Genomic DNA, 23,782 nt, shown 5'->3' on the forward strand with positions numbered 1-23,782 from the left:
AATAACAAGCAAGCCTGCAAGCAAAAGTCACAGCGCATCCAACCTCCTTCTGCCCCCATCATTGACAAACCAGTGACTCATCCTCCCCTAAAGTTGAATTGCATCATCCACTCAACCGACCAATCAATCAAGTAATTCAGAGCAATTGAAAGCAAAGCCCTCAAGCCTCTACCACCTCAACAGCATCGCCGTCAACCCCCTCCTCCTCATCATCCACAGCCTTTTCCTTCACAGCCAACTCCTCACCATCACCATGAACCCGATCAGAGAGTCCCTCCTCCCACAAAGCCGCCCTCACCTCCTCATCCTCCTCAGTCTCATCATCGTCTTCCTCCTTCTTGATCCCAACACCAGCATGCTGCTTCTTCTGCATCAAACTCTCAGCCCTAGCGACAGCCATCTTCTTCAACCCCTTGGCCTTCTTCGATGCATCGCTGATGCCATCGGCCTTGCGCTTTCTGCCCTTGGTAGGTGTGGATGGAGTCGTGCTCTCTGTAGCGGTGGTAGTGCTGGTACTAGCCCCAGTCCGTTTCTTAGCGGGCGTGTTGTTGGCAGAGGGGAGTGAGCCGCCTGAGGTGTTGATGCCGTGTGATTTCAGGAGGCGTTCGTAGCGCTTGGCTCTGTTTGTATGTTGTGGAGATGGTTAGTGGGGTATTACGTATATGTAATATGGTTTGTTTGTGAAGTAGGGAGGACCAGGCGAGTATGAAATATGTTTGGAGGGAATATATGTATGGTATGTGTGTGTGATTTTGTGAGTGAGTTGGGAAACTGAAGGGACAGGATGATTAACGTACGCAGCGGCCTTGGTGATGATATTGCATTCTTGTGCGACAACGGTGAAGTCAATCTTTTTGATTGTTATATTAGTCTGTTTTGCTCTGGGGGGATGATATGGAGTGAAGGGTACGTACCTTGCCGCTGTTAGAGTGGCGGATGCAGCTGAGGAGGAATTGAAGCTGCTCTTCCGGGGTGATGCGGTTGGGCTTGGACGGGGTAGTTGTGGTAGACATCTTGAGCTGAGTTTATTTCTGCTCGAGTCAAGTTGAAAGACGGGCGAGGGGTGGGTAGATGTGAGTGAGAATCCTCTCGTTTCGTGTGATCTTGGACTCGGTCGAGTGTTAGGGAAGATGATCGCTTGGGAAAGTGTGAACGGTGGATATAGGGATGAGAGTAGGAGAGATAGAGTAGGAGAATGGAAAGAAGTAGGCAGAAAGAAGAGAAGAAGAGGAAGAAGGTGGGAGGGCAGGAACACTGAGACGAGCGGAGGGCTGAGGGAATGTTGTTAGCGGAGTCACTGCTGGCTTCGCTTAGGTTTCTTGTGAGTGAATCAGATAGTCGACATCCGTCCGGGCGTCTCAGACTGGAAGGTGGAGAAGTGAAGGGTCTCTAGAGAACAGTGATACGATACTACGTTCTGGCACTTCTGAGCAACGGCTATGACGAAGTCGGCAGTCAGTAGGCTAATTTTCTTATTTAGCAGGTATTAGTGCTCTAAGGCTACAGAACCCTCCCAATCAACCCAGCTGTTCAGAATCTGTAAAGGAATTAAGGGTTGTAGAGTAAACTTCCCAACACCAGTAACAATGCAAGCCCTGCAATGTGGTAGGGAAATACAAACTGCGTCAATCTCCAGTCCTTCCAGATAGTCTTCCTTAAAAGTTCTTCGCGCTAAATGGACCTTCCACGACAATGTAGACCAAATGAAGACAGTGAGATGAACATACTATATGGACTCAGTTGTCTGAAATCCATAGAAGCGTTCAGCAAAATCGCGCGTAGAAGTTCACGCCGTAGGACACTCCATGCCATCATCCGGGGTATTGTCTTCGATGAGACTGTCTGCATCGTCTTCCTCTTCCTTCTTCACAACAACAGCCGACTTAGCCCCGCGCTTGTGGCCCTTGGTCTCCGACTTAAGCGTGCCAGTGGCAGGAATGGGCTTCGAAGTAGTAGCCTTCGCTCCCTTACGCGCGGCGACTTTTCTGCCCTTGGGCTTGACGGGAGTAGGCACGTCGGAGTCGGACTGCTCTGCGACGCCATCACCGGCCTCGGTAGCACCTGCAGCGCCTTTATCCTTATCGCCATTGGCACCTGCACTCTTGAGTACGCCAGAGCCGGACTTGGCCTCAATATTGTTCAAATTGTAGCGCTTGCGAATGGCACGGAAACGGTTGCCGACTGAAGCAACATTGCTGTAACCCATCATGTCTCCAACCTTGGTAAGATCGATCTGAAGAAAGCAAGTTGGTGTTAGTAGAGCCTATATCTGCGATGAGAGATTCTATTACCTGTTTGTCGTCCCCCATGCACTGCAGACAGGCGAGGAAGAACTGCGCGTCTGCATAAGGGATATCTAGACCGGCGTTGATGGACTTCGCGGCCTTGGATTTCGTGGCCTTATCCATGGCGAAAGTTAGAGTATTTGGTTGTCTAGATGATATAACGTAGAGAGGCTGTAGGTTAGATGATTCAGATATGAGGAGTGAGTAAAAGTCAACAGGCTAATCACCAAGATGGAAAGAAGATGAAGAGGGACTGTTCGGGTGGTGAATAACAGAGACAAGTGAGAGGTCAAGCCACAAAGCCCCACCGTATAAGCACGCCAAAATGTGAGATGCCTCACAGAGCAGTTTGCTACTATTTCAGGTTAATCGGCGAAGTCTACTCCCGGTCCACTCTCCCAGTGTAGCTGGTAATATCTGTTGGTGGTGGTATGAGGGAAAAGTGAAGCGGGTTATAAGATGCTACGCACCATCAATGTCAAAACTACCGCCCAACTAAAGAATGACTTCATAAGCAAAAGCAATATCATATTTCTGCTATCAGGATAGTTTCAGCAAAGGGACATCGGTCCTTGCGGTCGTTTGTCGAAGCCAGCAACAAATCCCCAGAAAACCCGCTTCCAGATCCCACAAGGACCGAGCTCTACCTGCCAATACCTCTCTCAATTGCAGAAACAAGAATTGTGACTGATGTCCATTAGTCCTCAATGACAGTAAAATCCGACTTTCTGTCTGATAATTCCTCCTTGGCCTCTCTGTCTACACTTTTGCCCTTGTCGACCGGTTCTTCTTTGATCTCGTCCAGCTTCTTCTCCTCGTCTTCTGGATCAGACTTATACGCCTCCCAGCCAACTGAAGCCATAGACGATGGCAAGTACTGCTGCTCATGATGCTGCTGCTGGTAATAACTACCTGCAAATCCCCCCATCGGTGTGTACATATTGTATTCATCCATACTGTATCTGTGCGGGTAGTAGAATCCCCAAGGATATGCCATATGGGGGAAGAACGGTCCCGGATGCATGGCATGAGGAGGAGGAGCGAGAGGTATATCTGCCATACGAGGCATTGTCTCACCGTGATTTTCGTCCTTGACCTCCTCCTTGAATTCCTCCTTAATGGGGACGAAAGGTTCAAAGTCAGGGTAAGAAGTCGCCGGCACCGTTGTGGCCCCTGCCCTACTGGAGCTAGCTCTGGCTGACCTTCTGTTCTCGACTCTCTTAGGACGCGCCGCTTTCTGGTTGGGCCCTTGATTTTCCAGCTGGCCTTTGAGCCGCGAGTACCGCATTCTTGCAGCATGCCCATTGGAGATATTCAGCTGCGAGGCAACCAAGGCCCAGTCGATCTACTCAGTTGTCAGCTACTATTACTGTCTTCCAGAGCTTCACTCACGAACCGTTCTCAAGTCTAACTGTTTCATAATGGTGTACAAGAACTTTACAGCCGGCTCATCGACCGACATCATAGACTTGGTGCGTCTGTAGTTGGAAGCGGTGGACGTAGCAGATGATGGATTCGTTGGAGATGCGAAATCATTCTCGGCTTGATAATTCATGGTTCGGTCAGGCTTCAGAGTACCTGCTATGCCAGAAGCACTCATGTCAGGGAGGACAACTCATAGGGGGATAGGTGAGGAAGGGACGTACCAGACGCACTGGGCTTGACAGTAGCTTTGGTAGGAGTTGGGCTCCGGCTTTCCATCGCCTCAGCTACTCCAACGTATGTACGTGAGTAATCTGGTGACCTCCTGTGCACGCACAATGGAATATGAAGTGTTCACTGTGGGAGAAAGATGTTGGAAGTGAATGATGAGAGACCGATGAACATGGTTTTGGACCTGATACTTATAGACCTACATTCCAGTACCGGAATAAGTTTCGGTATCTCCTTTGTGAGTGAATCGAAGTACTGTATTCATGCTTGTCGTGGGGGCTCCACTTTGTTTCTGACATAGACAGGGTATGTGTAGTTGGGCATTGGCTCCATACAGATGCCTAGCGCCCTGTTCCTGTTATTCGTCACGGAATACTGAGCTTGATTGGTGCTACTCACCCGTGCACGCGGGCTAGTGAATTGGACTGCTGACACAGGATTGGGGGACTGGGTGTAGCCCACCAGAAAACAAAGCCAAGGTTGGGTCTAGATGCACTCTAGGCAGTCGGTTCTGGGTAGTCTATTCATGTTCTGTGAATACAGACAGGGTCTTAGTCCAGATCTCCCATTTCCAGTAGGTGTTTTAGCACTAAACATATGGGCTCGCTAAGATATAATCATAGTTGTGGAAGATGTAACTGTGCAATTGATCTGCTATCCCATTAAGAGTGTGTATCATGTCATATCTCTTGGTGAGATGCTATTACATACTACTGATATCTCCATGAAGCTGGATTGGGAGAGTTGGCAGAATATATACCGAAATATTCACCAGCCAAGGGCAACTGGTAACGCGTGAAAGCCACTAGTAATCAATGGTCCTATTTGTGGCTCTACTTTGCCATTGGAAGTTTCTCGAGACAGCTGTACCTGGAACATTATTTCCAAACACTACTTGTCCTGTCAGCTTTAGACTTTACATGCTTTTACACGTATATTAAGACAACCTTTATGTTTGAGTAGGCAATGTAGGCACAGATAGCTGCATGATAAATTATACTAGTTAAATAATTAATACTAATATTCCGGAAACGTACCTCTGCCTGTAAACAAAAGTGGATGATTTATCTTTCCATGAAACACCAATCACACCAAAACAATTAGCAGGTAGTACCGATGTCTCATGCTATTTTTATATGTCAACTTGACTTACGGAAGATGCCGTGGTTCTGTGCATATTCGCGTGGCTCTCTCCGCGATAAATAGATACTACTAGTACTTCTCTTTGGGAGAAGCCGCCAACCGTACGGTTATTTCCACAAATGTCAAATCCTACACAGTGAATACTCACAGAAAGGATTCAAACCTAGATTTGGTGTCACTGTTGCCTGTTCGACCATGTTTCCCTACTGTTTACTTGATCGTGGATCTCCAACTGCCAGCGATGATGTCGACAGTGGGTCCTGACTAATCCCACCACCACAATACCCCTCTCGGCATTACAAGGTGCAGATATTCTGCTTCGGTATATCATTTCTCTTTGCAAGACTTACCAAGTGAACAAGATGTCCTTGGTCGCAATAGGTGCATGCTATGTGGATACAATCCTAACGTTGGTTGGCGCCCTCTACTGCTAGTTCCCATCATCTCAGTAGCTAATTCTTCGTATCAGAACACCCCACTATCCTGGAGAAGATGATAAGCTACGAGCTTCCAGCATCTCCCATCGGAGGGGAGGTAACTGTCCAAACTCTCTGGAAGTCTTGAAGCAGTTGACAACGGACACCACATCAACTGTTGATGTCTCCCTGAACCTGATTGCTGTCCTACCTGCGAAAGCGTCTACTGCTGCCCAAGAGATTCAGTCAGCATTCAAGCCCCACGTTAACCTGTCTCATTGTATCTTTCGAGAGGCCTTCAATGAGCCTGCCTCAAGTTACATTATCAAGAGTGAATCGTCTGGCAGTCGTACCATTGTCAACTACAATGAACTGCCTGAGATGACGGTGGATGAGTTTACCCAGATTGCAGGCAATCTCACCAACCCAACCTGGCTCCATTTCGAGGTTTGTCATTACATTTATGATGCATTCTCTGGAGCTAACAACTTCGTTAACAGGGTCGGATACCTGACGTGACTTTATCATGTATCCGATTTCTCCGTCAGCGATACCCATCCGCGACTATCAGCGTCGAGGTTGAGAAGCCTGGGCGCGAGGGATTGCAGAACCTAGCAGAGGAAGCTGACGTAGTGTTCTACTCGAAGAGCTGGGCTCAAGTAAGGGCTCCTTGATCAGGAAGTCCACATCATGCATCCTTTTAACCACCGACTCGCAGGGAAACGGATATCATACTGCTGAAGAATGTGTTCGCAAAGAATCGACACTGACACGAAAAGCGTATGGTTCTTGCTGAAATTACACGTTGAGACTAAGGGTACTAATACTACCAGGTCGTTGCTGTGCTGCACTTGGGGTCAAGACGGTGCTGTCGCTTTTGAGCCCAAAACGCAGACTTTAGTTCATAGTCCTGCATATTCTGCAGCAAACTTTCAAGTCATCGAGTAAGTCGGCTATGTTTTCATCGCTCTCTTGGTCAGGGTTTTTGTTTGTATCCTTTGCGGCAATTGTTGGATATTAACGATAGTTTCTAACATTGAACCAGCCCGATTGGCGCAGGTGACACTTTTATAGCCGGTATGCTATACGCACTAATCTGTCGAGGAAGTGAATGGAGCCTGTCAGAGAAATTAGGCTTTGCCAATCGACTTGCGGGTATGAAGGTCTCCCAGGAGGGTTTTTCAGGTCTTGCAAGAGCTTTGGAGTCTTTCCCTTAGAGTCGTTGTGTATTATTGCAGAGAGTAATCTTGCAGGGCAGTAATAATTCCAGCAGTAAAAATATGTTATGGTGGACTCGAGAGTTGGAGAGCAAAAATTACTACGAGTGCAGCTGTTATGTTTCGTGATGAACTAAAAGCAACCATTGAAGCTGCAAAATTAGCAACTTATAAGCATATTGGGCATATTATATAGTTGAGGTGATAAACAATTGACATGATTGTTATGATCACACGTGATAAGGATCTAGATTCAAATGTAGGAAAAGGCGGTTATCACGTGAATAGCAAAACACATATGCGGAAGGCGGTCGCGGCCAAAAATTATTCTGCCCGCAGCTTTTTCTAAATTTGCGGGCGATCAACAGATTCGGAGTCTCCAAATCCCTACAACCCATACACCATGGCATCCGTTTACAAGACTATTTCGAAGAAGGCAGCTCGCCAGCTCGCCAAGGAGGAGGAGTTTGATGAGGAGGATGTCGAGATGGAGGAACTTCTCGACAATGCCGACGACACCACCGACAGCGAAAGCGATGAAGAAACTACGACCGAATCGGCCAAGAAGCAGCTCGCTCAGGGATTCATGCCCAAGACTCGTGTACTGATGCTGACCTCCCGAGGTGTGACATACCGGTATGCTTGATGTGTCCCTCAGATGGTATATTTGAAAGCGCGAATGTGATGCTGATATTTTCTGTTTGCTGCAGCCATCGACACCTGCTCGCCGACCTTGCGTCTCTGCTCCCTCACACTCACAAGGAAAGCAAACTCGATACCAAGAAGAAGACCGCTGGATATAACCTGCTCCTCAACTCTCTCGCCGACCTTCACTCCTGCAACGTGATTTTCTTCCTCGAGGCTCGTAAGCAGGGTCAGGACTTGTACCTTTGGCTTGCTCGCCCTCCCAACGGACCGACGATCAAGTTCCACGTTGCCAACTTGCACACAATGGCCGAATTGAATGCTGGATTCAGCGGTAACTGCCTCAAGGGTGGCCGTGGTCTTGTTGTTTTCGATCGCTCTTTCGACGAACAGGGTCCGCTCATGAGCCAACCCGGCAATGAATACCGGGGTCTGATCAGAGAGATGCTGCGCGGTGTCTTCTGTGTCCCTAAGCGTGGTGTTAAGGGCATGAAGCCGTTCATTGACCGCATCATTGGTGTCTTTGGTGTGGATGGCAAGATCTGGATCCGTGTCTACGAGATCCGCGAGTCTGAGGCTGGAAAGAAGTCTGAGGATGGTGCAGATGCCAAGCCTGCTCCCAAGAGCAAGGACGGCCAGCCGGAGGTTTCTCTGGTCGAGATCGGCCCCCGCTTTGTTCTTACGCCTATTGTCATCTTGGAGGGTAGCTTTGGCGGTCCTGTCATCTATGAGAACAAGGAGTACGTGAGCCCGAACCAGGTCCGTCGTGAGGTCCGCATGAGCAAGGCTGCTCGCTACGCCAAGCGCAGAGATGTGCAGACCGACCGGTTCGCGAAGCGGTCGACCCTGGGACTGGGAGAAGGCGAGAGGAAGCCGGATGCGCTCGACACGAGGCAACTGTTCAAGTGATGGATTCCCGTTTTGTTGGTTCTTTCTGTTGTTTTACGCCCTATTAGACTTGATATCCTCAAGGGATGTATATGTATTGATGCGAGGGGTGAATGCATGGTCCTGCTGGCGTCTGGTGTGAAATAATAATAAAAGTTTTGATGCTACGGTTCACTATTATCCTGATCCCATGGATCTAATCATAGAATAAACAACCCCTAGACTTACTGGGTGGATTGACATCGTTGCTATGGGCCTCGGTGATTGGGTAAACGGGGACAGTCTTTCAGCTTTCCAAGAAAGGGTATGACTTGCAGCAAGGGAGGCATTGAACTAATGTGCTGTATGTTCTCAAGCCATATGTCGCAATTTGACTTAGAGTACGGAGTAGCTGGTGAACCAATGGAGCAATGGTGCATCTGCGGAGGAGCGTCGGTCTGGCTGGAAAGCGGAATGATGAAGGGGATCATGTCAAGTGACTTAGCGGCGGGTCTCCCTTTGCCTGCCCCGGATTTCCTCAGCGCAACTGCACCCTTTCGCTTGTCATCATGGCATCCCTTTCGCAATACAGCGCTGGGTGGTTGCTGGGTGCTCATGCACCTTCTTCCACAATGGCCTCCACTCTGTCTTGCTTCCACTGTGTTTTGATCACCCCCAAGGGCGGGGTCGCGACCTAGAGTTAGATCGTGATCGCGACGGCGTTGACTCACTACAGCGCCGAGGCTACCTCTGCCTAAGACTCGCAATTGAACAATATAACTCTCTTCATACCATTTGACCCAAGTTAACTGTACTAGGTACGCGTGGCCGGTCTATAAGACCTACTGGTGTACTCCGTATTTACTGACGCCTCTAGACCCTTCAAATCATTGAACCATGCCCTTCCATCAATTGGCCACGGAGCTATTGCTCCATATATTTCGCTCATGCGATTCTGTCACCGATGTTATGAACCTTGCAATGACTTGCCGGCGACTTCATACCGTTTTCCACCGGTCCAATAAGCTACAAATCCTCGTTGATGTTGCCGAGTCTGAGTTCGGTCCATTGGATGATATCATCCAAATCGTCACACAGAATACCAGCCAACGCGCCCACCTATTTCGTACCGCCCCTATAACCAACTCCCTCCTTAAACAAATAGTCCAGATCGGGCACGTGGCCCAGAAGTGGGAAATCATATACCCAGTTAAGAAATGGAAGACCGATTTTGAGAATCGTCGCTCGCTGGATGATGATGAGCGGTTCCGTCTCCGCCGTGCAATCTATCGTCTCTGGCTGTACCACCGAGCCTTTCATACGGAGTCTTATAGTCGGTTCAGCCGTACCCTTCCACACATAGTTTCCGAGCGTGCCCAACTCTTGCACAACTGGTCCACAGCCGAGCTGGCTGAGATTGAGGACGTGCGGTTGATCATTGGTGATATCGTACAGAACCACATCTGTCCCAGCAACGGGACCATCCAACGAAAGTTCCGAAAACGTTACCCGGAAAGTAACTATCAATTGACGTTCAATATCCATCTAAATTACCCTTCGAGCAGTAGTCCCGCTGGTGCACCTGGTCTGTTCGAGAAGGACCCCAATTCAGCCGAGCAGTATTTCCACACCGCGCACCCTAGCAACTTCACTGAATCGCCCGCTAAATATAAGTCCCGGTTTCGGAACGATTACTTCCATGACCCCGGTTCTGAAGGTTGGGGTGACGAGATCCCACATTATTATGTCGTGCAAGACATGCTGAAACTCGATCCAGGCCAGGTGATCTGGCTACGGGAGCATGCACTTCTTAAGGAACAGGTGGAGACTTATGTACGCTCCTTTGGGGACTGGTTCCGCGACAATGGCGAAACGTTTGGCGATACGCTGGAGTGGGTAATGAAAGAGCGGGGAGATGATATTGATGAGTTTCGAGCTGCTATTGCAGACCGGGAGGTAGGCGTGGTGTGGGATTGATGTGATGCAACTGTGTCTGTTTGTTTGCTGTCATATTGCGTAGCATATTGATTACTGTAAGGGACATGTTACTTTTACAATAGCCGAAGAGTGAAAATTATCAGCTGTGCGATGTTAACGTTATCCCTTGTGTGACTTCTACCAAGCAACCCAGACTCTATTTACTCTGCACTGATTCGTAACATTCACAAAGCCCAGTGTCTGACATACCCGGACATCTGATCTCACTTCGACAGTAGAGAGTACACCATGCACGCCAAGCAAACAACTGACTCACTGCCATCTAGACGCAAGTGTCCATTCTGATCCATCATCCCGTTCCTGACATCTGATTCTACAGTAGTAGCTACGTACAGCAAAACAGACATAGTCGCAACTCTAATGAGATACCATACCTGCAGCCCCCCTAATCAGCTCAATCTCTATATCTACCTACCCACAAACCAATTGATTATCCATAAACCCACGTGTCAAGACCCAGAGCTTAAAAGCAACCGTAACTAGAAGACTATCTATCTAGTAGATAGCTACCTGTCAAACGGAACTCTATTCCGCTAATCAATAACTAGTCACTACTATTATTACCTATCCTTACTATAGACGTCTCACTAATCACAAGACCACACAGCATATCTCTCAACCCTGAATACAATCCAGCACGCAAGTCACTAATACGCAGCTAACCAGCCCCCAACTCACCAAAAAACAAGCAAAGCAGTCAGGTCAGAAAAAACAAACCCCCCTAGTCAATTCTCCCCTTCTCCTCCTCCTCCCCCCTGATCAACCCAGTCTAAACCAGACGGGGAATAAATTCAGCCGCGGCGGCTAACAGTGGGTAGGAGTGAGTGGAGACCGCTGTGAAGGGGAAGGAAAGGAAGCACCTTGAAACCGAGGCGGTCTTACATAAGGAATTGCCGGGTGTGGTTGGTTAGTGTTTAGTAAGGATGAGTGGGGGCTGGAAAGGTGGCTGTGAAATTATGTAGTATCTGTGTAAATATTTCTTTTACTATTCTGATATTCTTCTACATTATGACTTCTGATGGTCGAGTGAGTACCGTGTGTAGCGATGAGAGAGAGAGAGAGAGAGAGGAAAGAGAAAAGTAGCTGTGGAGCTCCCGGGTCAAAAGTGGGCCGGGGGAGGATGCCCGCATGGGGTTGGCGAATTATTAATGGCTAGTAACGGGCAAACCAACGGGCGTCGGGCCCCATCCGAGGCGGCCAGAAGGGACGATTGCTTGCTTTGCTTTTCTTACGGGTTACTTTTTATTATTTTATTTTATTTATTTATTTTTTTTCTCTTTTCTTCTTTCATTGAATTTATAGGCGAGTAATCTTAGCAAAACACACTGTGCATACCGAACAGACAATCCTGTAGAGCCACGGATAAGACGCCGAGGGGAAAGTGGGGAGATACAACAACATTCGTTAAACCAAATAGGGTTTTGGGTTTCCGTCATCAGGCAGACATCATGGGGGGCAAAAAGCCATAAGACGTTATTCAGGTCAATTTCTCATCAGGTTAGAATATAGGGAAGAAAAAAGAGGAAAGGGGATGGAGGAAATCAACAAGAAAGGGAAACAAAAAGAAAAGGAGGAAAGTGATAAAAGGGAAACAGAAGATATAAAAGGCAAAGCGAACAAGGTGTCGGGAGAATGTGATGTCCAACAAACACCGCCGTACAATGTCCATGACCCCAGGTGCCATTCCTAACAACGTCCCTCTTGTGTATCATCTCCAGGAGGCTAAGTAACAGACAAAAAGAGAGTTCAAGACCGTTCAATTATCACATCACAAAAATAAAAAGTCGTTGCGGTTGACGTGTCACACATTCCCCGATCTCGTGGCTCCTTAACAGCATCCTTGCTTGGTCTTCGGGTCCTCCGACTCGTCGATCCGCACCATGTCGCGGCGGTCGCCCAGAACGGTCTGGCCAGCATCACCGCCATCCAGAGCCTTGCTGGAGACGATGCGGTAGATTTCTGAAAGTAACAAGAATGTCAGCATGACGAAGTTCGTCTGGCAAACGGATTTACGGGGGCAAGTCTAACCTGTCAGGATGTTCTGGAAAGCAAGCTCGACGTTGCTAGCGTCAAGGGCAGATGTCTCGATAAAAGAGAGGTTGTTCTCGCCTAGTAGTATATTAGCACACTAGCAAATTCAACCCATGGGTCGCCATCGGCGAAGATTCCAACATACTTGCAAATTGCTTGGCCTCTTCCGTGGGCACAGCCCGCAGGTGCCTCAAATCGCTCTTGTTACCAACCAGCATGATGACGATGTTGGAGTCGGCATGATCGCGGAGTTCCTTCAACCACCGGTTGACATTGTCGTAGGTCTGGTGCTTACTGATATCATAGACGAGAAGAGCACCGACAGCACCCCGATAGTAAGCGGAGGTGATGGCACGGTAACGTTCCTGACCAGCAGTATCCCAAATCTGAGCCTTGATCGTCTTGGAATCGACCTGGATCGAGCGGGTAGCGAACTCGACACCGATGGTGGACTTGGAGTCCAGGTTGAACTCGTTACGGGTGAAACGACTCAAAAGGTTGGACTTTCCAACACCAGAGTCTCCAATCAGGACAACTGTTCAGAGCAAACCGTCGTTGGTTAGCTGTGTATCGCGAATTTGCGGCCGATAATAGAGGCAACGGGATCGAGCGGCGACTGCGGAGACGGGAAGTGGCAACTTTACCTTTGAAGAGAAACTACCAAGTAACCCGTTAGTTATACCGTTGCTTGGCAAGGGGTGCGAATGGGAGAAAGAGGATACTCACATCGTACTCGTCGTTAGCCATGAGGGGTGGTTTGCGAGAGCTCGCTTAGCTTTGTTACACGTAAGATCTAAAGGACTGGGAAGGGATACGACGTGGTCGAGCTTGGAGGGGAGGGTTGGAGGCTCTTTGAAAGGAAATCCGGGCAATAGAGTGTGTCTGACTTTCTGGGAGGAGGGGCGCAACGTTGTCAGCTTTCAGGACCACATCCAAGGGACAGAGGTACTCGGGGGGAGCGAGGAGAAAGAATGTTTAAAAGTAACCGACGGGAGGCGGGAACGGAGGAACTTACCGATGAGTGTAGGGGGAGGCAGGCACCGGGGCAGGGAGATTAGGAGGTTATCCAGACTGACTTTCTCCCTACGGATTCCCGTCCGTCGTTCGCAGTGCCGAGTGCACTGTCGCCCCTTCGGGCCTAGCGCCGGATCACGTGCGCATATGCAGGTGGGCGGCGCGAGGACTTCAGTCCCTGATCTATTGATCAATTATTGTAAGTATCCTGTTGGGGGAGATCGCAATCCACACGGACAGCTCCTTTAGGTGCACTGTATGTGTCCGTAAGTGTGTGTTTGTGTGACCTGGTTGTTCTCCATCCCATGATCGGTCTTGCAGTTCTTCCGCTGTATGTTTGCCGTGCGCACTTACCAGTGCGAATCTAATCTACATTTTGAATCGCGCTTACATGAGCAGCTGGCTGGCTTTAAACAACTACCTATTCATTGGTTTCAAGTCCAGCTCACAAGGCCCACTATGCTATGTTAGGTGGCTATCCTGTAGCTTAATTGGCGTCTCTGGCTCTCTGTTACGCCCTGCATTCCTCGGGCTCCACATATCAGAAAATCCTTACGCACCCAATTCCATTCAGTATCAGTGTTGCTGTACAATCCGGCAATGACAAGGAGGCAGGATGAGAGTGATGATGACATTTCCATCACCTCAACTGCGGCCAGCTCACAGGCTTCTGAGTATGATGTGGAAGCTATCCTAGCTGAGCACGAATTCCCAGACAGAAAGAGGTACCTGGTCAAATGGGCCAACTACCCTGAGTGGAGAAGTACTTGGGAGCCTGTGGATTCCTTCAAAACGGCAGAGACCCTTATCGACTGGCAACGCAGGAAACAGCAGATTGCAGAAGGGAAGCTTGAAGCGTATGACGTAGCCAACTGGGAGCGAAAGAACTTGAAACACCAGGAGGCAAAAGAGGAAAAGAGACGCAGAAGGGATGCCAAAAGGAAACGGCTTGGCTTACCCACGAAGGGCCCCGTGATTGAATCTTCAATCCCTCGGAGCAACTCCCGTGTGAGTGCAAGACAACAGAGTACACAAACGCCGCCCACTTACACACCCAGCATTCGCTCACTGCCTTTCAAAAAGCAGCATGCCCTGGCGAAGCAACCGCCGGTCCTGTTTGGAAGTGGACAAAAACCAAAGTCAGCGCTAGCGCCAGCATCAGCTACGCTGCGTTCCAATAATGCCCAGGAGACTGCGAAGTGGTTTTCGCACCTGTCAACGAGGCGAAAACACGAGAAAGCTAAATTCAGAGAGCCAGATCCCAATATTGATCAACTAGAGCTTGTTCGACCGTCAGACTGGTCGTCTAAAACACCTCTGCACCTTCTCAAGTCCGGTCCTTGCAATGCTAGCCCATCTGTTGACCAAAATCGAGATTTAGTCCAAATCGTGACTGACCAGTCTGTTTCACACACGGAGGCTGATCACTCAGATGCACCTGCTCACTTGTCTGGCCCGCTGAGTGATCCGCCAAATCAAGACCGGATCAAGTACGACCGTCGCGATAAATCGGGCCAAGATGTCCCCGAGCTACCTCGTAGGGTGCCGGGTCCTAAAGCTAAATTTGTGTCCGGCCGCTTTTGCAATCCCGGTGAGGTGTTAGTATATATGTATTATGGACCAGACAAAAGGTCCATTGGCCCAGCTAGACTATGTGGTCTTAGCCCTACGTCTGCTAAAAGGCTTATCGCAACTAAGGCGGGGCAATACATTGAGGTTTGGTTTCAGCATCTCTGCACGCTGGAGGATTATGAGGTTCTCTGTTATAACTCAGTAAGTGCTTTGGCGATATATTATGAGTCTTATTTGCTGATCTGAACAACCATAGCGGTCGCGGCATCGCACATATTGTAGGGGCTGGATTCAGGGTTTCAATGATACAGAGTCCAACATATATAATATGGCACGGGAGCTTGAGCAAGGCGACCTTCTCGCGATTTTTCCAGGCAATCAGGGTACGCCACACAACGTGTTACTGGCCTACCCGTCTAATTCACTGAAGCTCGAGTCACTCAACGACGGCTACTTCAGGAAGGAGCCGGATACCTTTCTTAACCTTGTTGTGAGAGATCCGCTGGACTCTCTTGAGTTTATTGAGCGACTGCCATCTAGGGCAAGAGCCGACGACCGGTGGACAGATACTCGCCGCCAAGAACTTGTCGTGAGGGATTCTCCGGATTATGAACTACCTCGGAGTGGATGTGACGGCATAGAAGACGTCGTCGACGCCCCAATGTCAATTTCATCAACTGAGCAGGAAAACACATCAACAGAAAGGCAATCCAAAGAAGTCACTATTGAGACTAGGTCGGTTTCATCACCAAAGCCACGAGGGGTCAATTCATCAGAACGGCAATTGAACAGGATTGGAATACCCGTGAAGCCAGACAATCTACAAGAGCCGTTGAAGCTACAGTCTGAGAAAATGTCCAATCCAGCGAAGCTAGAGTCTTCACAGAAGGCTCTGGAGCCAGCTTCGGCCGAAACGAACGAGTCTACCAGTCAAGTGCAAGACGAACCCATGGAACTCGACGATGAACAAGACGAACCCAGGGAAATAGATGATGAACAAAACGAACCCATGAAAATCCATGAACAACACAGTTCTGCTTCAGCGCCAGGCGTACAGGACCCAGCAACCCCCGCACCTACGGCCGATCTGGGAAGTATTTTCGAAACAGAATTTGGAGTATCTTATGACACTCTAGTGACAGTGAACTCCACAGGAAAGGTGCAGAGAGCAGAAGCATTCTTTCTCTTGTTCGAGTCCGAGATACTTCAGAGTGAACTTGTAATTCTCCATGCCTTTCTAAAGAAACATAACCCTGTTATATATACTTGGCAGCAGAAGGATGACTGGGAGAAATTTGCACGAGCTGTCCAAGTAGGGGTGGTTTTGGTATGTTCTGCTTCCAACCGAGGTCGAGATGCACTGAAAGACCAACATTTAAGCAGGTTCACGAGAGCTGGGTCAACTTCAACAAGCTGTCTTTCTTCCAAAATCTCGTCAACAAGCCGATCAACTTCTGGAGCGTCTCTCTGGTCAAACCTCTCCAATATGCCGGTCACCACTCCCACTTCCAGCGCATTTTCCCACATGGCGGGGCTATATTGGTGACGGAAGACATAATGCTCCAGGATCCGAAAGCAACCATGGCGATACTGGCGTGGTTTGCTGACTTCGTCAAGAAGAAGTACCCGGGATATTGGAAGATCATGTTCCGGCCCGCTATCCTGGACTGGATCTTGCAACAATCAGAAAGTGCAGAGGAATCAGCACGCGGAGTGTACGTTATGACCCTTCAGACCCAACCAAAATCCTAATATCTCTAACCGAAAACTCCATCTTCAGATGGCCTACAATGTACCGTTTAGTCTTAGAGTGTTGCGGCGTTCCCGCAAATGACAACCCCGTTGCCGAGTTATCATCCGGAGCCCATGACGACTACCTCGAAAGCAACGCCATATCCCCTCCCAGCCTTCCGAATTATGGCACTCGCACTGAAGCAGATAATCCAGATATCCCCAAAGGCCTAACCCAAGACCAGCGCAATGCAGATCACCTTATTGAATTCTTTGCCGGCTGGGGCCTGATCCATCGCCACCGATACCGACGTTTGATCGTCCTTACGCAAACAACACCCCTGGACCGATGGAAAGAATGGCAACATATCGACATTAAATGTGGCTCGAAAGAGTTCATGAAAGCACTCGGAATCAGCTATAGATACTACTGGTCAAAAGTCATTGCTGCTCCTTCCTCGTCTTCAGCAGCCTCTGCTGCCTCTCTTACTTCCTCTAGACCAGGTACACCGTCTGAAACACGAGCTCCATCGGAGTCCTTCACGCCTCGAACGCCTAAGTCTCGGACTTCATCCATGTCAATGATCAGGGATATGGATGGAGCTAGCTACTATGGTCGGGTACCTGGCGGTGTACCTTCTTATCCGAATCCATACAGATGAGCTTTCGTGAGATAGGATCGCAAAAAGAAAAATTGTGTGTAACGAGCGGTGGTGAACCGACTTCTTCTTCTCAAAAAATTCCCTATCAGATATTTAACTTTCCAATTTTCTTTCTTATTCATCGTTTTCTCTGTTTCCTATACCCAGTGGGCGTGAGTTCGTTGTTATGTTTGAGGGAGGTGGTGTGCCACTCGTCGATTGATAATTTGTGTAGTAATTTTTCTTATTGTAAATGGAAAATCGGAAAGAAGACTGTCCTGATGATGAATTGAACCCGGTATTTGAGCCAATACTCCAGCTAATATTCCATACAGACGATCAACAATAAAGAATGAAGCATATAAATACTAGACAGGCCGATAAGTCCTAGCAGCAGCAGCAGCAGCAATAAGTACATAGTACGCAATAGAAGGTATCAACACTGATATAAAACGCCCAAAACAACTAGCTTATATGAATAATCCATCCGACTAGTAATCGCCGAGTGAGGGTAAAAACAACAGGACTACCTGCCTGACTGCCTGCTTATGTCTCATGCTCTCTCTCTCCCGTTCCTATGTACAATGTCTTCAGCATCCAACCCAAGCGAACGACACCTAAAACCCAGCCGTCTGCGTACGATACTCCCTGAAGCTCGAAATCGGGGGAAGTTCATCCGCCGGCTGCGTCTTCGCTTTCTTATCTTTACTCTTCTCCGCTTTCTCTCTCCGAACCTTCTCCTCCCACTTACTTTCCTCGGCGGCGATCATGGAGTGGAAGCGTCCGCCCTGGCCGCGCGCAAGATAGATAGGTTTTTCGTTCCGCTCCGCGACGGATTCGGTGACCAGGACGAATTTGACGCTCGAACCGGGGGTTTCGAACATTGCGTCGCTGAGGATGGTCTCTAGTTCGGTGCGGAGGGCGCGCGCGCCTGTGCCCATTGTAAAGGCGTTGGCGGCGATCTTGTGCAAGGCCGGAGTGGTGAAGCGGAGCTCGATGCCGGAGAGGCTGAAGAGGGTGGTGTATTGGGCTAGGAGGGAGTTGCGGGGTTCGGTGAGGATGCGCACGAGCAGAGGGGTGGTTAGGGTGGAGAGGGCGGCGGTGACGGGAACGCGGCCGACTAGTTCGGGGATGAAGCCGTAATTTTGGAGGTCGGTGGGGTTGAGGAGGTCGAGGGCGTTGAAGTAGGTTGGTTCGCTGTCGGGGGAGTTGGGAGAGGTGGCCGAGGCGAAGAAGGGGAGGTGCTTTTTGTATAGGGCTTCTTCTTCGGATCCCGGAAGGATGGGGATTGGTTCGTTGTTGCCCGGTGCGTGGTCGCGAGATCGATTGTTTGTGAGGGCTGAGCCGCGGACAGGTTGACCGAAGCCGATTGATCCCCGAGATATCCGGTCCATGATTACCTTGTGTAACCCGACGAAGGCGCCGGAGAAGATGAAGAGGATGTTGTCTGTGCGGACGTTGTAGACCTCGCCCTTCTGGGGCATGTTTCCGCCATTGGGGTTGAATGGAGAGTTTCCTAGCGGGTTGTTGGAGGGAAATGTATTGGGGGAGTTGCCGACACGAGGTGCGCTTCGTTCTTGTTTCGCTTGTACTTGTACCGTTGTGCCCTCGATGAGCTTGAGGAGGGCTTGTTGTACTCCTTCACCACTGACGTCCTTCCCGTGGCTGACCTTCGCTGCGGCAATTTTGTCCACTTCGTCCAGGACGATTATGCCGCGCTCCGCTTGTTCAACGTCGTAGTTCGCAGCGGCCAGAAGCCTATGTACGCATACTTCTGCATCCTCTCCGATGTAACCTGCCTGCGTAAACGGTGTGCAGTCCGAAATGCTGAATGGGACGGATAGAATCCTCGCCAGTGTCTTTGCCATAAGTGTCTTTCCAACGCCGGATGGTCCCAGTAGAAGGATGTTGGATTTCTCCAGTTGTAACTCCGACGAATCATCAAGTCCAGGCTGCGCTGATGTAGGCAATGTACCTGCTTCGGGGGTTGTATTGACGGTTTGTTGCTGACCTGGGAATTCGTCTGACTAGCTTAGCTTGGCTCAGGTGTTATGACAGGCAATGGAATACGGATAACCTACCTTCGACCGGGTGATGCTCAATCGCCTCTCTGCGCGCACGTTTCGCTAGCAACTCCGCGTTTTCCTCCTCGCGTCTCTGCAGCTCTTGTACCCGTTGATAGTGGTTGAATACCGCGACACTAAGTATCTTCTTTGCACGGTCCTGGCCAACGACGAACTGGTCTAGGTACTGCTTCAACGTTCTGGGGGTCACCCGAGGGGCTCCGAAAGCCGGAGCTGACGCAAGTGGCCCTGTTGTTGGGAGATCCGGTTCATAACTGCCAGTCCACGGCTGGTTTGTGAAATCTGAGCGATCGAATTGAGACCAGGTAGGGAAAGTGGCTGATGAGCTGGTGAATCCACGGCGAACAGGGTGGATAAGCGGCTTCGGCGCATGCCGATAGCGGAAGGGAGAGTTGCGGTGCGCCCTGAGGAGGCCACGGGCCTGTACAGGCAACCGTAGCATGGCCAAGCGCAGTGATCTCTGCAGGAGGAGAGTGCTAATGTGAAGATATGGGAAGGATCAAAAAAGAAGCTTGTGTGTAAGGGAGAGAGGGAGAAGGAAGGCAGAGGGCAGTCGAGGACCGTCACCTCCGATGGCAGCAGATAAGATGCAATACAATCAAATCAAACTAAATCGGGCGATAGCTTTCCCCGCAGCACGTGATGCTTATCGCCGACGGTATCCGCGGATGACGTGGTTGAGATGGGCTTGTCTGACACGATCAAGTAAGGTTTGGACGCAGATGGATCCGTTAGTGGAAGAACTCTGGAAGACGTGTTGAGCTTCGTGCTTTGTGTTTCTGAGGTTGTGAAACATCGGGGCGGTTGAGGACTCGTGTTTCGTCATCTGGGAGCTTCCAAGTGCGACGAGCGGTGGCGGTCCCGATCGTCGCTCCCGTCAGTCCCAGGCACCGACTTCGCTAATGCGGATCTGTGCCATTCTAGTCCAGTAAGGCATGTGGTCTTTATTAATGACCCGAATAAGTGCTACATGTGAGATTCTCGATAGAATAGCATAGATCTGTTTGGCATAAATTGGGAAGACATCCTCTATACTTCCCCATATTCCATTGTTTCATTTGAAAAAGACGCAAGTCTGCCAGGAAGCATTGAGCTACTAATTGTACCGAACCTTCCTCTTGACCCAATGGCCTTGAATATGCTTACATAGATTCCTGTAAGCTTCGTCCATTTGACAAATGTGTCAAGGTCGTATCGTACATTTAGTTTAGGCCAACTGAACGGTTCCGTACTTTTCATGACACTGGAAGTTTGTAGTCACGGCTGCCATTCTTCCAATTGAGGCGTCTATACTGGTTATTCGCCTGGGGCGCCCTGTCAACATGGGAAAGCGATAACCCTCAAGTGCCTCGTACGCGGTAGCCCGGAGCGTCAACTGAGGGGGGAACCAGCGGCATTTTGACTCTGCCACAGATTATACTGGAAAGCGGTTTGTTACAGCAACCGGCTGCAACTTGTGCCAACTGCCACCCAGATTGAAAAGGAGGGTTGAGCGAGTTGCGCTCGAGACAATCCATATTCCAATATTCCGACAATCTAGCTGCTTGATTTGAACGCAGGCTGCTGCTCCATAGTTTGAGATATAAAGTTCCGCAGGGCCGCCCATCGATTGGAGACCGAGCCTTCATCTGTGTTGCTGTTGGAGTCGGTAGCGGTTGGCGCTGGTGCTTGCATGCTGGACATCTGCGCCATATTCTTCGCAAACCGATCGCGCTCCAGCCGTTCCAGCTTCTCCCGACGCTTCATAGCACCCGGTCTATGCTGCAGGGTTTTCTGCTTAATGATATTAACCTGTTTGCTAGGGTCGGCGACATCGTCGTCGGCGTCCGGAAGCGCATCAGCCAACGAGTCCAGAGCAGCAAGTTTCTTGGAGGCACGCCGGCGCTTTGTAGATTTCTGAGAGTTCTTTTCTATCCGCGACACAAAGCTACTGTGCTTGATCAAGCGCTTGTCCTTTTTCGTGGTGCGGAACTCATCGTGGAGAAAGCTGGGCTTAGACGACGGAAGAGCGCCTTTCCCACTTGCGGGCTTCTTGACGGATCGAGTAGGAGCCTGTATAGGTTAAGAAAAAGCATTGGTAAGTATACGTGCATGCATGATATCAACTAGGGGAAAGCTTACCATGATGGGGAGAGATGCGTTGTTTCTCCGTTCGGGGAACAAGACGAAAAAAGCCTTGCATGTGCTTCACGAAAACCGAATTCTTCGTTGATTCCGATGGGGTAGCGCGGACTAATCCGGAAGTGCACTAGTCCCCAACCGAAGACCCGATAGTGAGTTCTGTCTCTACTTTGGAATATGTGTGGCTCACCGCCCAGGTGACTTATCTCATAGTACTGGGCCTCACCGACTTGGCCGAGTCTAATTATTGAACCATTGAACCTGAGGCAAATAAATCCCACCCCCTTCCCGGTCTAGTTCGCGGTCCCTGGTAGCCGTCTTCAGTCAAAGATCACTCGCGCTTTGTCTTGCGCCAGCCATTCGGGTTCCATCCTGTGCTACATTAAGGCTGACAAGAATTCCCAACGGTGGGACCAACAATTTAGTAGCAAGGCACTAGACCTGAACAGGCCGACCGTAGTCCAAGGCCATAGAAACTGGATCGTCATATTTCCATCAGAATCTTTCCCCCTGCTCCTGGTCCAGTTTTCTTGCGGGAGGCAAAGATCCACATTCACGGGTTCCGAACCCGCCTTTTTATCTTGCACTTGCCTGGCTCAGTGGCTCACTTACATCAGGGCACCACCACACCGACGCCGGTTCGATAAGATTGCCTTCTCATTTGCGGCCTTGCATGTGGATGCTGTCTCCAGCGCGCCTTTTATCTCGCCGGACGTGCCCTTTTCCATCGAGGACTACTGTGCCTGTGACTCTACCTCGGCCCCCGACCGTCTATCACCTCCTGCCTACCCCATTGAGTCGGGAATTTTCGCCGTGTCTATCACCTTCCACAGCATATAAGCCTCGAGGGCCTGTCGCAGTCCGCTACTACTCGCATAGCCCTTTTCATTCGTCGATCATCCCCGCCAATACCGAAGCAACAATGGGCTCTCTCGGACCGTACCAGCGCAAACACAAGATCACTGTGGTGGGATCAGGAAACTGGTATGTGCAAGATGGCTTTTCGTCATGGCGCTAGTGCCAGGAAAGAGGGAAAGGGCTGACTTGGGTCATGTCTAGGGGATGCGCAATCGCCAAAATCGTCGCCGAAAATGCCGCCAGCAACCCCGCAATTTTCGAGGAGAAGGTTGAGATGTGGGTTTTTGAGGAGAAGGTGGAAATCTCCAAAACGTCCCGGCACTATGATCCCTCTTCACCGCTGTGCCAGGGCCCACAAAACTTGACGGATGTGATTAACCAAAAGCACGAGAACATCAAATACTTGCCTGGAATTACTCTCCCCTCCAACCTGCATGCTAATCCCTCGTTGGTTGACGCAGTCAAGGATAGTACCATCCTTGTCTTCAACCTGCCCCATCAGTTTATCATCAAGACTTGTGAGCAAATCAAGGGCAAGATCCTGCCCTATGCGCGGGGTATCTCCTGCATCAAGGGTGTTGATGTGAACGAAGAAGGTATCCATCTCTTCTCGGAGACCATTGGCAAGATCCTGGGTATCTACTGCGGTGCTCTATCTGGCGCAAACATCGCGAGCGAGGTCGCACTGGAAAAATGGTCCGAGTCAAGCATCGCCTATGATCCCCCGCACATGGATTCCAAGGCGCCATCTCCCAATCGTTCCCCGTCTACTTCGACCGAGAATCTCGTTCAGTTTGAGCACAAGGATGTTTCCGGCCAACTATCGCAAGTAAAGCTGCAAGCGCTGCCGTCCGACTACCCCCCTGTGGACCACGCGGTCCTGAAGTCGCTCTTCCATCGCCCGTATTTCCATATCCGTGTGGTGAGTGATGTCGCGGGCGTGTCGCTTGGAGGCGCCCTTAAGAACGTAGTTGCTCTTGCTGCCGGCTGGGTCGACGGCATGGGCTGGGGTGACAATGCCAAGGCTGCCATCATGCGGGTTGGCCTTCTCGAGATGGTCAAGTTTGGTGAAAAGTTCTTCGGGGCCACCATCAATACTCGAACCTTCACCGAGGAGAGTGCAGGTGTTGCCGATCTGATTACTAGCTGCAGCGGTGGCCGGAACTTCCGCTGCGCAAAACTCAGCATTGAGAGAAAGCAGTCGATCGAGAAAGTCGAGGAGACGGAACTCAACGGCCAGAAGCTCCAGGGTACTTTGACTGCGGTTGAGGTAAACAATTTCCTGAAGAAGCAAGGCCTTGAGGAGGAGTTTCCCTTGCTTACGGCTGTGTACCGTGAGTAACCCCGTTCTTTTGCTCTTTATTGATGGTTTTTGCCTTCGATATACTGACCATAAAATAGGTGTTCTCGAGGGCAGTATGTCCGTTGAAGATATTCCTTCTTACATTGAGCGGTAAATTGGACCTGTTGATCCTCTCCTTTGGTTTATGTTCGGGTTGTTAATTT

General features: G+C 49.9%; 11 protein-coding genes across 11 annotated transcripts; 5 read left to right on the forward strand and 6 right to left on the reverse strand.

Moving 5' to 3' along the window:
- Nucleotides 1-160: 160 nt before the first annotated feature.
- On the reverse strand, nt 161-1,013 carry AtWU_05462 (uncharacterized protein; the record flags this gene model as incomplete). The annotated part of the gene is made up of 3 exons (XM_035500572.1): nt 161-620; nt 798-850; nt 915-1,013. The coding sequence occupies 3 exons, from the start codon at nt 1,011-1,013 to the stop codon at nt 161-163; spliced, it is 612 nt and encodes a 203-aa protein (XP_035356465.1).
- Nucleotides 1,014-1,786: 773 nt separating this feature from the next.
- On the reverse strand, nt 1,787-2,408 carry AtWU_05463 (uncharacterized protein; the record flags this gene model as incomplete). Its single annotated transcript, XM_035500573.1, has 2 exons — nt 1,787-2,233; nt 2,292-2,408. 2 exons carry the CDS (start codon nt 2,406-2,408, stop codon nt 1,787-1,789), a joined length of 564 nt encoding a protein of 187 aa, XP_035356466.1.
- A 574-nt stretch (nt 2,409-2,982) lies between these two features.
- Nucleotides 2,983-3,986, reverse strand: AtWU_05464 (uncharacterized protein; the record flags this gene model as incomplete). The annotated part of the gene is made up of 3 exons (XM_035500574.1): nt 2,983-3,630; nt 3,682-3,863; nt 3,932-3,986. The coding sequence occupies 3 exons, from the start codon at nt 3,984-3,986 to the stop codon at nt 2,983-2,985; spliced, it is 885 nt and encodes a 294-aa protein (XP_035356467.1).
- Nucleotides 3,987-5,443: 1,457 nt separating this feature from the next.
- Nucleotides 5,444-6,714, forward strand: AtWU_05465 (ketohexokinase; the record flags this gene model as incomplete). The annotated part of the gene is made up of 6 exons (XM_035500575.1): nt 5,444-5,490; nt 5,551-5,944; nt 5,998-6,156; nt 6,216-6,277; nt 6,331-6,441; nt 6,543-6,714. The coding sequence occupies 6 exons, from the start codon at nt 5,444-5,446 to the stop codon at nt 6,712-6,714; spliced, it is 945 nt and encodes a 314-aa protein (XP_035356468.1).
- Nucleotides 6,715-7,117: 403 nt separating this feature from the next.
- On the forward strand, nt 7,118-8,268 carry AtWU_05466 (ribosome biogenesis protein BRX1; the record flags this gene model as incomplete). The annotated part of the gene is made up of 2 exons (XM_035500576.1): nt 7,118-7,350; nt 7,425-8,268. 2 exons carry the CDS (start codon nt 7,118-7,120, stop codon nt 8,266-8,268), a joined length of 1,077 nt encoding a protein of 358 aa, XP_035356469.1.
- Nucleotides 8,269-9,123: 855 nt separating this feature from the next.
- Nucleotides 9,124-10,203, forward strand: AtWU_05467 (F-box protein; the record flags this gene model as incomplete). Its single annotated transcript, XM_035500577.1, has 1 exon — nt 9,124-10,203. The coding sequence occupies one exon, from the start codon at nt 9,124-9,126 to the stop codon at nt 10,201-10,203; it is 1,080 nt and encodes a 359-aa protein (XP_035356470.1).
- A 1,849-nt stretch (nt 10,204-12,052) lies between these two features.
- AtWU_05468 (Rab family GTPase) lies at nt 12,053-13,002 on the reverse strand (the record flags this gene model as incomplete). The annotated part of the gene is made up of 5 exons (XM_035500578.1): nt 12,053-12,183; nt 12,253-12,333; nt 12,401-12,790; nt 12,900-12,912; nt 12,982-13,002. The coding sequence occupies 5 exons, from the start codon at nt 13,000-13,002 to the stop codon at nt 12,053-12,055; spliced, it is 636 nt and encodes a 211-aa protein (XP_035356471.1).
- Nucleotides 13,003-13,869: 867 nt separating this feature from the next.
- On the forward strand, nt 13,870-17,234 carry AtWU_05469 (putative Chromo domain protein Chp1p; the record flags this gene model as incomplete). The annotated part of the gene is made up of 5 exons (XM_035500579.1): nt 13,870-14,860; nt 14,915-15,042; nt 15,098-16,168; nt 16,225-16,556; nt 16,622-17,234. The coding sequence occupies 5 exons, from the start codon at nt 13,870-13,872 to the stop codon at nt 17,232-17,234; spliced, it is 3,135 nt and encodes a 1,044-aa protein (XP_035356472.1).
- A 596-nt stretch (nt 17,235-17,830) lies between these two features.
- On the reverse strand, nt 17,831-19,739 carry AtWU_05470 (putative ATP-dependent Clp protease; the record flags this gene model as incomplete). The annotated part of the gene is made up of 2 exons (XM_035500580.1): nt 17,831-19,236; nt 19,295-19,739. 2 exons carry the CDS (start codon nt 19,737-19,739, stop codon nt 17,831-17,833), a joined length of 1,851 nt encoding a protein of 616 aa, XP_035356473.1.
- A 1,094-nt stretch (nt 19,740-20,833) lies between these two features.
- AtWU_05471 (FAM207/SLX9 family protein) lies at nt 20,834-21,421 on the reverse strand (the record flags this gene model as incomplete). Its single annotated transcript, XM_035500581.1, has 2 exons — nt 20,834-21,349; nt 21,419-21,421. The coding sequence occupies 2 exons, from the start codon at nt 21,419-21,421 to the stop codon at nt 20,834-20,836; spliced, it is 519 nt and encodes a 172-aa protein (XP_035356474.1).
- A 919-nt stretch (nt 21,422-22,340) lies between these two features.
- Nucleotides 22,341-23,733, forward strand: AtWU_05472 (glycerol-3-phosphate dehydrogenase family protein; the record flags this gene model as incomplete). Its single annotated transcript, XM_035500582.1, has 3 exons — nt 22,341-22,402; nt 22,478-23,610; nt 23,678-23,733. 3 exons carry the CDS (start codon nt 22,341-22,343, stop codon nt 23,731-23,733), a joined length of 1,251 nt encoding a protein of 416 aa, XP_035356475.1.
- Between the last annotated feature and the right edge of the window lie 49 nt (nt 23,734-23,782).

Source organism: Aspergillus tubingensis (assembly GCF_013340325.1).
Source record: "Aspergillus tubingensis WU-2223L DNA, scaffold_7, whole genome shotgun sequence".
NCBI lineage: Eukaryota > Fungi > Ascomycota > Eurotiomycetes > Eurotiales > Aspergillaceae > Aspergillus > Aspergillus tubingensis.